This window comes from Peromyscus californicus, unplaced genomic scaffold (assembly GCF_007827085.1).
Source record: "Peromyscus californicus insignis strain IS unplaced genomic scaffold, ASM782708v3 Scaffold_7__1_contigs__length_154581171, whole genome shotgun sequence".
NCBI classification, from domain to species: Eukaryota; Metazoa; Chordata; class Mammalia; order Rodentia; family Cricetidae; genus Peromyscus; species Peromyscus californicus.
In genome coordinates, this window is record NW_026294595.1 from 93,385,549 (window position 1) to 93,403,497 (window position 17,949).

At 40.6% G+C, this 17,949-nt stretch overlaps 1 protein-coding gene across 1 annotated transcript in view; it reads left to right on the forward strand.

Annotated features, from left to right (window-relative positions):
* Rad51 (RAD51 recombinase) overlaps window positions 1-17,272 on the forward strand; it is a 35,071-nt gene extending 17,799 nt beyond the window's left edge. Inside the window, exons 5-10 of the mRNA XM_052724244.1 lie at window positions 322-413; window positions 8,954-9,048; window positions 14,024-14,137; window positions 15,742-15,871; window positions 16,053-16,174; window positions 16,777-17,272. Coding sequence (XP_052580204.1) covers window positions 322-413; window positions 8,954-9,048; window positions 14,024-14,137; window positions 15,742-15,871; window positions 16,053-16,174; window positions 16,777-16,900 — 677 coding nt within the window. The 3' untranslated portion in view covers window positions 16,901-17,272. The remainder of the gene's footprint in view (window positions 1-321; window positions 414-8,953; window positions 9,049-14,023; window positions 14,138-15,741; window positions 15,872-16,052; window positions 16,175-16,776) is intronic.
* The last annotated feature ends 677 nt before the right edge of the window (window positions 17,273-17,949 follow it).

Here is a 17,949-nt window from a genome sequence, read left to right on the forward strand (position 1 = left end):
GCCTAGTCTCCTCCACCCACCCCCCAAAAAAAAAGAAAAAACAAAAATAAAAGAAATTAACAAATTACTGATTATTGAAAATGGGAGTTTTAGCCAGGTGGTGGTGCACACCTTTATTCCCAGTATTTGGGAGACAGAGGCTGATGGATCTTTGTGAGTTCCAGGACATCCAGGGCTGTTCTACAGAGAAACTAGCTCTCACAAAACCGAAAGAAAAAAGAAAATGGGAGTTTTATGGGAACATCCATGTGCTCCAAGAACATTTCCGTGATTATAGTTTCTAAATAGTTACTTTATATGAGTTACTTTTTACTTTCATAGGTGGAATTGAGACTGGATCTATCACAGAGATGTTTGGAGAATTCCGAACTGGGAAGACACAGATCTGTCATACATTGGCTGTAACATGCCAGGTGAGTTGTTGGGGTTTGGGCTAATCAGCTCAGCAGACATTGGTTGACTCATGATATCTTTATGCATCTATTAGGATGGACATAAAACGTACTTTCTCTAGAATTCCAAAGGTAGTTAGAAGATAATTCCTACTGAAAATCAATCCATATCATAGAAAGTTCCAAATGACTGATGCAAAATATTTTCCTACCATTTCTTCTAGATTTACTTGCCTTTCTTCATTGGTCTAAATTTTATTTATTTGTATACGTATGAGTGTTTTGTTTGTATGCATGTCTGTGTACCATGTTCATGCCCAGTGCCTTCAGAGACCAAAAGAAGTACTAAACCTGCCGGGCGGTGGTGGCGCACGCCTTTAATCCCAGCACTCGGGAGGCAGAGGCAGGTGGATCTCTGTGAGTTCGAGGCCAGCCTGGACTACCAAGTGAGTTCCAGGAAAGGCGCAAAGCTACACAGAGAAACCCTGTCTCGAAAAACCAAAAAAAAAAAAAAAAAAAGAAGTACTAAACCACCACCACTACCACCACCCCAAACTGGAGTTTGACAGTAGTTGTGAGTGACCATGTGGATGCTGGGAATCAAACTCTGGTCCTCTGGAAGAGTAGCCACTGCACTTAACTGATAAGCCACCTCCCTAGCCCTGCAAGTCTACACTTTTTGTCTCAGAAAATATGTGTAACAGCTTTGTCTCAAAAAAATGTGTGTAACAATAATAACCTGATATGGTTCATTAAACACAGTATCTAGTCTTTTTTTTTTTTTTTTTTTGGTTTTAGTTTTTTGAGACAGGGATTCTCTGTGTAGCTTTGCGCCTTTTCCTGGAACTCACTTGGTAGCCCAGGATGGCCTCGAACTCACAGAGATCCACCTGGCTCTGCCTCCCTAGTGCTGGGATTAAAGGCGTGTGCCACCAACGCCTGGCAGTATCTAGTCTTTTTAAGTAAAAATGTTTTCTCTGTAGTGGTGAAATATTGTTTATAATCTAAGAAATAAAGCTTGCCTGAAGATCAGAGGGCAAAACAAGCCACAGAGTTAGCCACAAAGCTCAGGCAGTGGTGGTATACACCTTTAATCCTAACACTCAGAAGGCAAAGACAGAGATCTATTTGAATTTCTGTGAGTTCAAGGCCTCAAAGGCTACACGAGATTAATCTACTCTAAAAGAGAAACAGCCAGGTATTGGTGGCACACACCTTTAATCCCAGCACTAGGAAGGTTGAAACAGGAAGTGATATTGCTGGGCAGAGAAAGGAATATAAGACAGGAGGAGACAGGAACTCTTGGAGAGACTCTTTCAGGTTGAGGAATTGGTGAGGTAAGAGGTGGTAGCTGTGGCTTACTCTGCTTCTCTGATCTTTCAGCTTTCACCCTGATAATCTGGCTCGGGTTTTTATTGTAAGACCTATTAGGATTCATGCAACATATGGCGCCCAACATGGGGCTCAAATTCATGAAAAAAGCCACTTGCCTGTGGCTTTGCAGCCACTGGCTCAGACTGGAGCTGGATTCAGCCGGAGTTTCCACCCTGCCTTGTAGCTAAAGTTTTCCTGGTCCTGCTCAGCTTCTGCAACCCTGCGACCACTTGGACCCAAGTAAACACACAGAGGCTTATATTAATTAAAACTGCTTGGCCATTAGCTCAGGCTAACTATTGACTAGCTCTTACACTTAAATTAACCCATAATTCTTATTTATGTTTAGCCATGTGGCTTGATACCTTTTCTCAGTTCTGTCTTCACATCTTGCTTCCTCTGTGTCTGGCTGGCAACTCCTGACTCATCCTTCCTGTTCCCAGAATTCTCCTCTCTGCTTATCCCACCTATACTTCCTGCCTGGCTACTGGCCAATCAGCATTTTATTTATCAACCAAATCAGAGCAACACACATTTACAACATACAGAAAGACATCCCCTACCTTGCCAGCTAAGTTTTTTTTACAGCCTCTCTGCAGCAAACTCCATAGGCTTTTCAGCTCCCAAAACTGCAGGAGTGGGCTGCTTTCACCCATTGCCCTGTGCAGACAGCCAACTCCACAGGCTCAGGCTCCAAACACCAGAATTAGCTGCTTTTCACGCGTTCCCCTATGCAGACTGCTGGCTCTTTTCACTTCTGCCCTCTCCTGGTGGGTTGTGGCTTTCTCTGCCCCCTCCCCGGGGGGGGGGGGGGGGGCTGCTGTCACACTGTCATCTGAATCGTCATTGTCAGCAGATTTGGTGAGTCAATTGGGATTTCTTAAAGGGAGGAATTAGTTAAGAGGTTTTTTTCTACATTAAAAAATGGGAAACAGAGCCGGGCGGTGGTGGCGCACGCCTTTAATCCCAGCACTCGGGAGGCAGAGGCAGGAGGATCTCTGTGAGTTCGAGGCCAGCCTGGGCTACCAAGTGAGTCCCAGGTAAAAGGCACAAAGCTACACAGAGAAACCCTGTCTCGGAAAAAAAAAAAAAAACAAAAACAAAAAAAATGGGAAACAGCCGAGTGGTGGTGATGCACATGCCTTTAATCCCAGCACTCAGCAGGCAGAGCCAGGCGGATCTATCTCTGTGAGTTCGAGGCCAGCCTGGTCTACAGAGCAAGATCCAGGACAGGCACCAAAACTACACAGAAACCCTGTCTCGGGGGAAAAGAAAATGGGAAACACTATTACAATGGATAATACACTACATGGTCTGAAAATGGAACAATTAAATGAGAGGATAATTAATGTTGTTGGAATTTATGTAATGTCAATTATAAATATTTGTTTGATCATTTCTATTTTATCATTAAAAACGTTGGTTAATGTGACTACCAAGTTTTAGAAAAACTTGTTAAAACAGATTATGGAGATGTTCAGATCCAGCAGAAATTATACTACTTTTAACCAATGATGAAATTGACAAATTATGGCAGAATGTGAACCTTGGCAAAGAGCTTGTAGTAATTTTTTGGGAGAGATTAACAACAAATATCTCAAAAGCAACAGAATTCCATTTATAAAGAGAACTAACTGGATCCTGCCTCACATTGAATGGGAAACACCAATATCTGGAGCCCCTCCGTTTTATACTGATGCAAACAAATCAGGAGAGGCAGGTTACAAATCAGAAAATTTAAGTAAAGTGGATCAAAGTCTTTATAATTCTGTCCAAAAGTCATAATTATATGCCATTCTGATGGTATTAATGGATTTTACGGACCCTCTAAACATAGTTACTGACTCAGTATGCAGAAAGAGTTATTTTACACATTGAAACTGCTGAATTTATCCCTGGTGACTCAGAATTAACTTCGTTCTTTATTCAGTTATAAGAAATAATCAGGAATAGGAGTCATCCCTTATATATAACACACATCCAATCCCATACAGGTCTGCCAGGCCCTCTAGCACAAGGTAATGATGAAACTGATCAACTATTGAAAGGAAGTGTGCTGGAGGCCTCAGAATTTCATAAAAAAACATCATGTCAATAGTAAGGGTTTGAAAAATGATTTTTCCATAACCTGGCAACAAGCCAAGGAAATTATAAGGAAATATCCTACTTGTTCCTTATACAACCAAACTCGACTACCTGCAAGAAGTAACCCAAAGGGTACTGAAAGGAATGAAATCTGGCAGATGGATGTGTTTCATTTTGTAGAATTTGGAAAATTAAAATATGTACACCACACCATTGATACCTATTCAGGATTTCAATGGGCATCTGCTCTGAGTTCTGAAAAGGCTGATTCACACATTGGCTAGAAGTTACGGCCATCATAGTTATACCTGTACAAATTAAGACTGACAATGTTCCAGCATATGCTTGGGAAAATGAAACAATTTTTTTCCTTATTACAGTATAAAGCATATTACATTTATACCATCCAGTCCTACAGGCCAAGCAGTCATAGAAAGATCAAACAGAACTCTAAAGGGTATGCTAAGTAAACAGAAAGGGGTAACAACCCCCCCCAGAAATAGATTACATAATGCTTTATTAACTTTGAATTTTCTCAGTGCTAATGAAAAAGGAACAGCTGCGGAGAGACATTGGATAATAGAAAAAAAACTACAGAATTAAATCAGCCTATATACTTTAAGGATGTGCTGACCTCAGAATGGAAACCAGGATATGTGTTATGTTGGGGACAAGGTTTTGCTTTTGTTTCCACAGGAGAAGAAAAGCTATGGATACCATCAAAATTGATAAAGGTTCAATTTGAACAAGAGAGACCTCTTAATTAGAAGAGGTGATAGTTCATCAACCAGGGTGACCATTCAATTTAGCTGACTTAAACAACTAACAAATGCTTTTCATTTAATCAGATGTAACTTGCCAAAAGAGAACCTCCCCAAAGTTAGGGTTGGGGAAGGGATTTGTTTTTGTCTTTCAGGAGAATGAAGGCTAAGGAATCTGAAGACCACTGGATAAATGTGACTTCTGAAGCAAAAGGATAAATCATCCAGAAAAAAATTTCCAAAAAAAAAGAGTAATTTGGCCTCTTGGTATAGCACATATCTAACAGGATAAAATTTCATAAATCTTCCTAAATGTTTGTTTCTGCTGCTTTCTACAGACACATATAACGCAAATGGTCTTTATGTAGTCCCAGTTCAACTAAAAATTAAAGCTGGCTTTGGAGTTGGAGTGTCTCTCTCCTTCTCTAAACCCAAGCATGCTTGTTAAAAGAAAATGCATAATCTCTGTCATATCAGAAGAGCCACCTGATATGGGACAGAAGAAAAGCGAAAATTAAGAGACTATTCTGTATTACTACTAATCTCATGATCCTTTGGTTTTATTTTGACTGTTTAAAACTTTTAAAGTATGAATTTTATATCAAAATTTGTAAGACTAATACATATATTTTTTAAACTTTGTTCATGATATTAATGGTCATAGAGTACTAATTCTAGAAAAAAGGCTTCATCCAGCTTCCTGTACATGATTTTGGGTTTGAGTCTATCGGTTTTCTGCGGTGAATCATGACTAAGCCTAACAGTGACCTTTGAAGTCTCCAAAAGGATGATGGGGCCCCACTATGATGATTCCACATGGACTATGATAACGCCATTAAGCTGAGATACCACCCAAAGATTTGGACTACAAACTGCTCAGGACAAATTCTAGATGGTTAGCTGAGATGATCCAGCCTCACAGACTACTCTAGCCAGGACCTGAGACAAGCCTTGCACTTTCCCATTTTGCAGAGCCTGGACAACAAAGGATACAGCTACCTTTCCAAGGACTTGACAACCCAGAATTTTCTTCTCAAAATCCCCTAAAGATGCCTTTGCCCCCAGACAGCAGGAAGTAAATTTAAGAACACAATGCCCACATTCCCAAGACGTGGGGTGGGTGGTTTTGGGTCATTCAATGAGTTACGGATATTTGTCATTGTTTTGATGGTTGATTACAAGTTGTCATTGTTAATGGTCAGGAAAAAAGCTAAACAAAGGAGACTAGATTCAGGGTTCTTGTTTGAAAAGAAAAAAGAATATAGATATAAGATAAAAGGTTATTGAATCTACTTTTAAAATTTTTACATTGGTTTGGGTTTTTGTATATTGTATACAAATTGTGTATATTGATACAAAGTTGAAATTAATTATATTAGAACATACTGTACATGTACTTTTAATCTTGTTCAAGGTATTGTACCTATACAGCTCATTTAACAATGTAATGTAAATTGCTAGTCCTTGAAAGTTATTATTACAAACTATTTAGGATAATAAAAAATGCTAATTAGTAGTCAGTCACATATTGAAATAGAACTTGTAGTTAGGTTAGACATGTTTTCAAGGTCAAACATATTTTAGATAGACAGGTGGTCTTCAAACACTTTGAGATCTACACAATATGGCATTTAAGGTATTTTAATAACATAGTTTTTGGGGTTTTTTTTTTTTTTTTTTCAATGACAATGAGACATGTCTGCTCCTGGCAGCACCAATCTACTTCAGAGAAGATGATGGGCATCGAAGAACATCCTTATGAGGTTTCTTTGTGGCAAAAGGTAGCCACTGGGCAAGAAAGTGCCCTAGCCTCAGCTTTTGATAGTATGCTGTCCAAAAGGACAAGCAGGACACAAAGGAAAGGACTGCTGAACCTTGCTAAGACAAGGTAGGACAGCCCTTCAGAAAACCCTGCTTCACAGAAATATCTGTCAGATATGCTAGGCCTGTAGGCCCAAGATAAAAGCCCCAACGTTGCTGAAGAACCTTGGGTGACTGTCCAGGCAGCCAGCTGTTTCTGTCATTTCTCACATTTTTTGGAAGTCACTTGTTTGTACTTACTGAGGTAATATTATTTCCTTGTTGTGTCTCTGAGGGAATTGAAGACTAGATAGTTACAGTTTTCCTTGTTAACAAATTCAGAGAAGAAACTAAAGAGGTGTAAAGTATGTAAGTTTGAAAGACATCAAAAGATAGTTTTCAGTTTGTAATACTAGTTAGAATAGAAAGTGAATTAGGTACAACACATTGAGTTCACCAAAATATGATAAATAATGGAGTATATTCTCTGAATTTGTCAGTTGTTAATGGACTGGACATTATTAATGTAATTCTTGATTGTATATATTGTATATAGTTAATGTATTTATTGTATATAGTTTTTCTTATAGTAGTTTTAACCTTTTTATTATTTTAGACAAAAAAGAGGAAATGTGGTGATATGTTTGTAATCTAAAAAAATTTACCTAAAGACCAGAGGACAGAGCTAGCCAGAGTAAGCCATAGAGGTCAGGCAGTGGTGGCACACACCTTTAATCCTAGCACTCGGGAGGCAGAGGCAGAGATCCATCTGGATCTCTTGTGAGTTCAAAACCACCCTGGACTACACAAGCTCAGGTTCTGCCTCTACTTCTCACAGCACTGGGATTACAAGTGCCTTTGAGCCACCATACTCAGGAAGGATGGGTGTCGCAGGAATCCTAATTAGTCTTAGGATTTCAGAGAAGCAGAGCAAGCCATAGCTACCACCTCTTAACATCACCAACTCCTTAGACTGAATGAAGCCAGAGTTCCTGTCTCCTCCTGCCTTATACTCCTTTCTCTGCCCAGCCATATCACTTCCTGTCTCAACCTTCCTAGTGCTGGAATTAAAGGTGTGTGATCCCAAGTGCTGGGATTAAAGGTGTGTGCCACCACTGCCTGGCTCTGTTTCTCTTTTGGACTGGATTGATCTGTGTAGACCAGTGTGTCCTTGAACTCACAGAAATCCAGATGGATCTCTGCCTCTGCCTCCCGAGTGCTAGGATTAAAGGTGTGTACCACCACTGCCTGACCTCTATGGCTAACTCTGGCTAGCTCTGTCCTTTGGTCTTCAGGCAAATTTTATTTCTTAGATTACAACTATATCATCATCACAGATGGGTTTGTTTGTTTTGAGGTAGTGTCTTGTGTTGCCAGGGCTGACCTCAGATTCACTACATAGCTGACCTTGAACTGATCCTCTTCATATGTGATGACAGAGATGGGCTATCATTGCCTGTTATCACATGTGTGACATTTGAACTGATCAGTCTCAATATGTAGTTTTATCATGTACTTTGGATTGTTTCAAAGCAGTATGACTCTGACAAAACACTAGTTTTATGTGTTTCATGTCTGTTATTATTAACTTGTATTAAGTCCTGTTGCCTCTGATTGTCATTTTGTTTTATTTTAATGTGTATGGGTGTTTTGCCTGTGCATGTATGTCTGTGTATGTTTGGTGCCCATGAAGGCCAGAATAGCATTTTAGATCCCCTAGAATTAGAGTACAGGTGGGTTCTGGGAATGAAACCTGGGTCCTCTGGAAATACAAGCAGTGCTCTTAACTATGGAGCTATTTATTTATTTATTTATTTATTTATTTATTTATTTATTTATTTTTGTTTGATGTGCATTGGTGTTTTGCCCGCATAAATGTAGCAGGGCATCAAATTCCCAAGAATTGGAGTTACAGACAGTTGTGAGCTACCATGTAGGTACTGGGAATTGAACCTAGGTCCTTTGGAAGAACAGCTGGTGCTCTTAACCACTGAGCCATCTCTCTGGCCCCATGCTGTTTTATTTCCTGGTGCAAGATCTCATACTGTAACCCAGCCTGTCTTGGAACTTAATATGTGGTCTGAGCTGGCTTCAAACTCATGGAGATCCTCTTGCCTCTGCCTCCTGGATGGGAATACAGGTAAAGTGTGACCCACCATTCCAACCAAGTTCATTATTTTAAAGTTGGATTTTTGTTTGTTTGGCTTTTATAATTATAATTTTTTATTTTTTGAGATTATAATATAGTGTGTATGTGTTTTCAGGGTTAAAGTGTTAGGTTTTTTGTTTGTTTGGTTGGTTTTTTGAGACAGGGTTTCTCTGTAGCCCTGGCTGTCCTGGAACTGCTCTATAGACCAGGCTGCAGAGATCCGCCTGCCTCTGCCTCTGGAGTGCTGGGATTAAAGGTGTGTACTACCGATGCCCAGTGTCTTAAAGTGTTTTCACCCTTATTTGGAGTGGAGGAAATTAGATTTACCATGGGGAACTTGGCAAACTGCATCAGAAGAGTAGTGGTTTCCACTGTTCCTTTTTTCTCTCCAGCTTCCCATTGATCGTGGTGGAGGTGAAGGAAAGGCCATGTACATTGACACTGAGGGTACATTTAGGCCAGAACGGCTGCTAGCAGTGGCTGAGAGGTAGGTCACTAAATTAGAAGAATGTGTTTAACTTGTTACTAGGGTATTTTAAAACGTTAATTTGCCTAGAAAGTGTCTCATTACTCTACATCCCAATTGTCTGGTTTAAAAGAACTATTAATAATGTAAGACATTCTTTACTCAACACTGTAAGATCTCACAGGCTAAATAAAAAACATGATTCAACTGACAGGTTGAAAATGAAAAGCTTGAAAAAGATAACACAATCAGGAACCATAAGAGAAATTAAAAGACTGCAGCAGCACCCCTCAAAGAAAACTACTAAAGTCGAGAAAACCCTTTTTTTTTAATGTGTTCATTTGTATAGGCGTGGGCATGCCCACCCATGGTGTGCATGTGGAAGCCAGAGGACAGCTTCTGGGAGTGAATTCCTCCTTCCACCGTGTGGGGTCCAGGAACTGAGCTCAAGTTTGGTGCCAATCTTCTGAGCCATCTCATTTGCCCTGGAAGAACTTTTATAATTAAAAGATCAGTTCATTAGGAAGGCATGACAATTATAAACATAATTAAGAATAATTTTTTAGTTTGTATGTGTGAGTGTTACCTGTATGTGTGTCTGTGTACCGTGTGTAAGGATTACATATGGACTCCAGAAGAGGGTGTCAGATACTCTGGAACTGGAATTATAAATGGTTGTGAGCTGGGGCCGGGGGTGAGGGGTGGCTAAGCCTTTAATCCTAACATTTGGAGGCAGAGGCAGGTGAACCTCTTTGAATTTGAAAAACAAAACAATACATGGTTGAGAGCCACCATGTGAGTGCTGGAAGCTAAACCCAGGTCCTCTACAAGGGCAGTAATCACCAATATCTTTTTTTTTTTCCCCTAGACAGAGTTTCTCTGTGTAGCCTAGGCTGTCCTGGAACTTGCTCTATAGATGAGGCTGGCCTTGAACTCACATAGGTCTACCTGCCTCTGCCTCCTGAGTGCTAGAATTAAAGGTATGCTCCATCACCACCTGGCCCAATATCTTTTAATATCCAAGATTATGGGCTGGAGAGATGGCTCAGAGGTTAAGAGCAATGACTGCTCTTCCAGAGGTCCTGAGTTCAATTCCCAGCAACCACATGGTGGCTCACAACCATCTGTAATGAGATTTGGTGCCCTCTTCTGGCCTGCAGTCATACATGCTGTATACATAATAAATAAATAAATCTTAAAAAAAATTCCTATTAAAAAAAATACATATATATCCAAGATTACATCACCAAATTGAAATTTTTTAGAATCTATATATCATGTCAAAATTCTAACAAGCTTTTTTGCAAATTGACAAACTCATGATTTATGTAGAAAAATCTAGAGTTTCATTTATTTATGTTTATTTATTTATTTGTGTCTGAGGGTGGGTAGGTGTTTTGTCTGCATGTGTGTCTGTGCACCATTCTTTGCCTTCAGAAACCAGAAGAGGGCATTGGCTATCCAAAACTGGAATTTTGGTCTATATTATGGTTGTGAGTCACTGTAGAGTGCTGGGAATTGAACCTAGGAAGACTCTCTGGAAGAACAGCCACCATTCTTAATCACTGAGCCATCTCCAGCCCAAATTCTCAACTTAAAGCTCATTATAAAACTACAGGAGTCATTACAGATGATTATAACTTAAAAATAGATATGCAGCTGGGCGGTGGTGGCGCACGCCTTTAATCCCAGCACTCGGGAGGCAGAGCCAGGCGGATCTCTCTGAGTTCGAGGCCAGCCTGGACTACCAAGTGAGTTCCAGGAAAGGCGCAAAGCTACACAGAGAAACCCTGTCTCGAAAAACCAAAAAAAAAAAAAAAAAAAAAAAAAAAAAAAAAAAAAATAGATATGCAGCTAGGGATATAGCTCAGTGCTAAAGTACTTATCTAGCTTACATGAGACCCCACCCAGCTTGATTCTCAGTACTGAAAAAAAAAGGTATGTATAGGGAGAGTTACTCAGCAGGTATAGTGGCAAGAGTCAGACAGGCAGATCTCTAAGCTGAAGGCCATCCTAGTCCAAAGGGTACATAATAAGACCGGTTCTCAAAAATAAAAAAATAGATGAATAAGATCAGTGAATGCCAGGCGGTGGTGGCGCACGCCTTTAGTCCCAGCACTCAGGAGGCAGAGGCAGGCGGATCTCTGCGAGTTTGAGGCCAGCCTGGGCTACAGAGTGAGATCCAAGAAAGGCACAAAGCTCCACAGAGAAACCCTGTCTCGAAAAACCAAAAAAAAAAAAAAAAAAAGAACTAAATATAAAGTTTAAAATAAAACTTTTAATTTATAGCCACTTGATTTTTTTTTTTAATTATCTATTTGGTTGTTTTGGGTTTGGGGGAGTTTATTTTTGTTTTTTTTTTTTTTTTTAGGGTTTTGTTTTGAAACAGGGTTTCTCTGTTGACCTGGCTGTCCTGGAACTGATATGTAGACCAGGCTAGCCTCAAACTCACAGAGATCCTTTTGCTGATGCCTCCCATGTGCTGGGATTAAAGGCGTGCACCGTCATACCCAGTTTATTAGGATGGTTTTAATTAAAAAAAAAACAAAAAGGAAGAAAGAAAGAGTAAGAACCAGAGTCTCCCAGACAGTTCTCTAAAATACTATGCAAGTGTTAGTTACACATCTTGCTGGAACAAAGGGGTTTCTTCACTGAGAACAAAGGCTCTCCAGAAGTTCCCTACACTTCTGGGTTCTACACTTTTTTACAAGTTTTACTTTAAATGAGGACCCTGAGGCACAGAGGCAAAGGGACTGATACTGAGAACAGACTTTGGGGAGAAACATGGACCAGAAAGTCATCACTCCTCTTTTCTGTATCTTCTGGCTGGCCCCCAAATCTCAGAGATCCACCGTCCTCTACCTCCTGTGTGCTTCTTTTGTAAGACTATAAATTCCTTTAGGGAAAACAATGAGCTTCTACATCTTTCCATCGAATTTTGTATATTAATCAAGTACTGAATAAATACTGTTACTTTTATCCACACCCCAAACAATGAGAAACGTATCCAATCATTTTTGACCCAAGTAACGTTCTGTTGTCCACAGTTTTTCTCTTATTTAATAATCCAGAAGATAATGTTACGACTAACAAAATGATTAATTGGGTAAAGGCATTGTTGTTAAGCCTGACTCCCTCAGCTCAATCCCCAGCACCCACAAGGTAGAAGGAGAAAACAGACTCCTGGGGGTTGTTCTCTGACCTCCACACATGTCATGCAGTGTACAACAACATGATTTTTTTTAATTTTTCAATTTAAAAGGTATTTAAATGAAATTTAATGGGCTCTAATTCTTTGGGAGCTTGTGTTCATGATTCCATCATAAGGATAAAGAGAGGGAGAGTATTATCTTAGGGTTGGGGGTCAAGTAATAATCTAGTACTCAGGAGGCAAAGGCAGGCAAAGTCAGCCTGCTCTACAGAGCAAGTTCCAAGACAGCCAGAACTACAGAGAAACCCTGTCTCAAAAAAGACAGAAGACCAAAACAATGGACCTGGCATAGTGGTACAAGTCTACAATGCCTAATACTTGAAGTTGGAGGCAGGAAGATCAAGAGTTCTAGGCCAGCCTCAGCTACATAGTGGCATTCAAGGCCATATTTGGGCTGAGAGAATGTCTCAAACAATGTAGGTATGATAATGCACTCAAAATCTAACCACACCAGAGGCAGAGAAAAAAGTATTGAGTTTCAGGATACCCTGGGCTACACAAGAGTTCTAAGCAAGCCTGAGCTACATAGTTAGACCCTGTATCAAAACAACCAAGGGCTGGACATGTTGGTACAAGTCTTTAATCCCAGCATTTGGGAGACAGAGGTAGGTGGATCTGAGTTCCAGGCTGGCCTTAAACACAGACCCTGTTTCAAAAATGGGTGGGGGCAGGTACCAAAACAAGTTTTTCCATTTTTTCTTCTCCAGTGTTAAGACTCAAGCCAAGTTTAGAAACACAAAAGGAAGAGAATTAAATCTGTTTTAGTAGATTAGTAGAGGTGAAGGGAAGCTGGCAGAGTGTGGCATGTGGGCACTTGTTATCCAGCTGCCCTGGAGACTGAACCCTGAGAATTCCTAGAGCCCAGGAGTTTGAGGCTAGCCTAGGAAACAGTCATACACCCTCTAGAAAAGTTCCCAGAAAAATTTATAGCAGGCATTTGGCTGAGTCCTCATAGATGAATAATCAAGAGGGAATCTCTCCTGTTGTTACATATTTACTAAGACTGAAATTGTTGGGCCAGGCATAGTGAGGCATGCTTTTCTTTAATTCTGTCACTCCAGACATAGGCAGATGTCTGAGTTCAAGGCCAGCCAGGGTGACAACATGGTGAGGCCCCAGGGAGAGAGAGATTGTGCCACTTTGAGCATTTATGTCTTAGGTGGCAGTTACAAAGTGGAAGGAAATACAGATCATTCTATGAAAATAGATATATAATGTGCTCTTTTTAGCTGCAAAAGAAAGCAGTCTTTGAGGCATAAATATTAAAGTATTCATTTAACATAACTAATCTTTGAATGGTTTGTTATTTTTGTTTATCCTAATTCTGTAGTTCGTGGCTTTTCCAAGAGAATATTGTTACCTCATACTTGGAAATTTCTCATTGTACTTAGGAGGGCAAAAGAATAAATTTGATGTATCCTTAGGTCTTGCTTCTAGTCTAAAATAGTTGGTGCTGTCGTCTCTATAAATGGTTTGCCTATACCTCTAATAGAAAGGGACTCATATTTGTGAGTCTTGAAACCACTGGGAACACTACTTCTTAGCTATTTGGATAATAGAAATATTAGGTATTGCCGGGCAGTGGTGGCGCACGCCTTTAATCCCAGCACTCGGGAGACAGAGGCAGGCGGATCTCTGTGAGTTCAAGGCCAACCTGGTCCAGGACAGGCACCAAAGCTACACAGAGAAACCCTGTCTTGAAAAAAAACCAAAAAAAAAGGAATATTAGGTATTAATTTCTCATGTATTTGAGTTCTGTCTGAAGCCTAAAAATCTCTTTTCTAGATACGGTCTCTCTGGCAGTGATGTCCTAGATAATGTAGCTTATGCTCGAGGGTTCAACACAGACCACCAAACCCAGCTCCTTTATCAAGCATCGGCTATGATGGTAGAATCCAGGTACGCATTCAGTAAAAGACGTTAAATCTCTCCCCATAGCCCTTTACCTGAATCAAGGTAATATGAATAGAAACAGGATAAAAATAGAGATTTAAATTTCAAGAGCTATTTTTGTGTGTAGGGTTTTTTTTCTCTTTTGGTTTGGTTTGGTGTGGTGGGTTTTGTTTGTTTGGTTGGTTGGTTGTTTTTTGGGGGCAGAGGGGTTTTTAGGTTTTTTTCAAGACAGGGTTTCTCTGTAGCTCTGGCTGTCCTGGAACCTGCTCTGTAGACCAGGCTGACCTTGAACTCAGAGATCCTCCTGCCTCTGCCTCCCAGTGCTGGGATTAAAGGCGGACACCAGTACTGCCCAGCTTTGGTTTTTGTTTGTTTGTTTTTAATATAATATAGTGATACTTTTTTTTTTAGTTTTGTTTGCTTTTAAGATTTATTAAAAGAGCCGGGCGGTGGTGGCTCACGCCTTTAATCCCAGCACTCGGGAGGCAGAGCCAGGCGGATCTCTGTGAGTTCGAGGCCAGCCTGGGCTACCAAGTGAGTTCCAGGAAAGGCGCAAAGCTACACAGAGAAACCCTGTCTCGAAAAACCAAAAAAAAAAAAAAAAAAAAGATTTATTAAAAGATTATTAAAATTTACTTAGGTGTTTTTTTCTGTGAATGTATGGCTCATGTCTGGGAGACTTATAGAAGTCAGAAGAGGACTCGAATCCCCTGGAGCTGGAGTTCCAGGCCGAGCTACCCAGTATGGGTGCTGGGAAACAAACTTGGGTCCTCTAAAAGAGCAGACAGTGCTCTTAACAGCTGAGCCATCTCTCCAGTCCCCAGTTCCTTTCTTTTAAAAATGTTTTTGTGTGTATTTGGTGTGTGACATGTGTAAGTGTTTATGTGTACACACACATACATGAGTGTGGGCTTGCATATGAAGTGACTCACATGTGCAGGTTAGAGGACACTTTTGGACGTCAGTTCCCACTCTCCACCTCATTTGAGACAGCATCCCTTCATTGTCCTCTGCTGTGTATGCCAGGCTGGTGTCCATAGGCTTCTAGATTGCAAACACATGCTCCCTTGGCTGGCTTACGTGGGCTCTGGGAATTTAAACTGGGGTCCTCCCACCTACATGACAAGTGCTTTACCCGCTATCCTCTCTGCTCTTCAGTTCTTCTTCTGGCACAGTTGCTTTATGGTTTCAGTCAAGTCACTAGTGAAAGACGAAGCTATGGCTGGAGGTATAGCATTTTTCTACAAATGTTTCCCTTTGTAAGAGTTGCTGTGGTCATGTGTCTTTTCACAGCAATAGAAACCCCGAGACACCTGCCAAAAACAACAGAAGGTACCCACCAAAGGGTGTCTCGGGTTGGACATTTTATAAACATTTTAATAAAACGTGCGTTTGTGTTTGAACTAGGAAGTTGGTGTCAGTAGCTCATCTGTTTTATCCTCGCAGTTGGGAGACTGAGACAGGAGGATCATATATTTCAGAACAGCCTGGGCTGCATAAGTAACAAACCCCAGTCTCAAAAAGAAGAAAAGTGGAAAATATGGAATACATATAAACTTTTAGGGTGGTGGGGAAGGGAGGTTTTGACAAAGAATTCTTTTTTCTTGTAGGTACGCACTGCTTATTGTGGACAGCGCTACTGCCCTCTACAGAACAGACTACTCAGGTCGAGGAGAGCTTTCAGCCAGGCAAATGCATTTGGCCAGATTTCTGAGGATGCTGCTGCGACTTGCTGATGAGGTAAGCTGTAGTAAAGAAACCAAGAATTCAATGGCTTTCAGTGGTTACAAATTGCTGGAGCCTTCTGAGGACGTAAGTACCTTGTATTATCAAACATGAACGTTAGTTAGCCATTGCTTTGTTGTGAGCATTAATGGTTTGGTATGTCTGTGGTAAAAACTGACATTTTTTCCCTCATCAGTTTGGTGTAGCCGTGGTAATCACCAACCAGGTAGTAGCCCAAGTAGATGGAGCAGCCATGTTTGCTGCAGATCCCAAAAAACCCATTGGAGGAAACATCATTGCCCATGCATCAACAACAAGGTAAGGTGATGGCAGAGGCTTTCTGGAATGGGTATGATAGAGACATAAGAAAACACTTCCACTTAGTCCCTATTAAACCCTATTAAAATTGCTGCAGTATAAACACTTAGGAAGCCTCACTAAATTTGTTGTGCTTTGGTTGATACAAGTGTTTGCTTTGCAGATGGAGAGATGGCTCAATGATTATGATCATGTTCTGATCTTGTAGAGAACCTAAGTTGAGTTCTCAACACCTCCATGAGGTGCTCACAACCTCCTGTAGCTCCAGCTCCAAGAGATCCAGCAACTCTGGCCTCCGACAGGCCCCTGCCCTCATATGCACATAGCCACATACAGACACAAATGCCTAGATCTAATTAAAATCTCCCAAGTGTGAAAAAATACATGAATATTTGATATGCCTCCCTAATTATAAAATAATGTTTTTCTTCAAGCTTTTCAATAAGAGAGTCGTGGCAGAAATGGATTCCTCCAAGTTGGAGGTAGCCAAATACACTAAAAAAGTTCCTAAAAATCCCTTTAGGAAGTTAGGCATGTCTGAAACAGTTCTGTCATAGGAATAGAATTGTTTATAACTTGGTGTTTGTCTGTCTTTGGGTCAGGCTGTACTTGAGGAAAGGAAGAGGGGAGACCAGAATCTGCAAAATCTACGACTCTCCCTGTCTTCCTGAAGCTGAAGCCATGTTTGCCATTAACGCAGATGGAGTGGGAGACGCCAAGGACTGAGTCATCAGGGCCGTTTTTTCTGTGATACACTTTTAAATGCTGTACAGTCTAATGAAGAGGGCAGCTCCCTGGGCTTCTTCAGGCTCTTCCTGATGTGACCGCCAGGACATGGCTTCCGGGAAAACAATTACTGTATCTGCTTTCTGGTGGCAGAAACAGGAGACGGGTCAGAATTCAAACTGATCTGAAATGTTCATTTCTTATAGTTTATTTCTTATAGAGTATATCAATGTCTGATTTCTTTGATGTTTGGAGGAGAGATATGAAATAACAGCTATCAGACAATCTTATGTTTCAAGAGAAGTAAAACTGGAAAGACCTGAGTCTTCTCTCACTTCTCAATGATGGTAAAATAAAATGCCTGAGATGTGACAGGGAATGGGTGCTTTCCACATTCTTTTTCTCTATACGTAAGATGCAAATTTTAAAAGTACATGCCTGGACTCTCACATAATTTAAAAAATGATTGTGGTTAAGGAGTCTTGCATGAGGCATGCTAGACTATCAGTCCTATAGTGCTTCTTGTTCTGGAGACATTTATCTAAATTGTTCTGTTATTAAAAAAACCTGATAAATCAAGAAAGAGGCAGACGCCAGGCAGAGTGGCACACCTTTAATCCCAGCATTGGGGAGACAGAGGCAGGTGGATCTCTGAGTTCAAGGCCAGCCTGGTTTACAGAGTGAGTTCTAGAACAGTGAGGGCTACACAGAGAAACCCTGTCTCAAAGCAAGCAAACAAACAAAAAAATATAGGCAGAGGAACAACCAGTTGACCACAATTCCCAGATCAAAAAAGCCCATGAATCTTTCTAAGCCCCTCCCTACTCCTTCCGGTCCATCTCTGAAGAATCCTGGGTCCTCAAATCTCCATGGCTAATTTGGTCAGCTGGTTGCTGACTTCACCTCCTGATTCAGGGTTAACTATATTAGTAGCCTCAGAGTGTCACGGTGCAATTAAATATCCCAAAACATGTTCTTTTAATTACTAAGACTTCACTTAAGCAAATTCGTTCTGCAGCTGTTAATAAGGTAGTTGTGTGCAGTACATG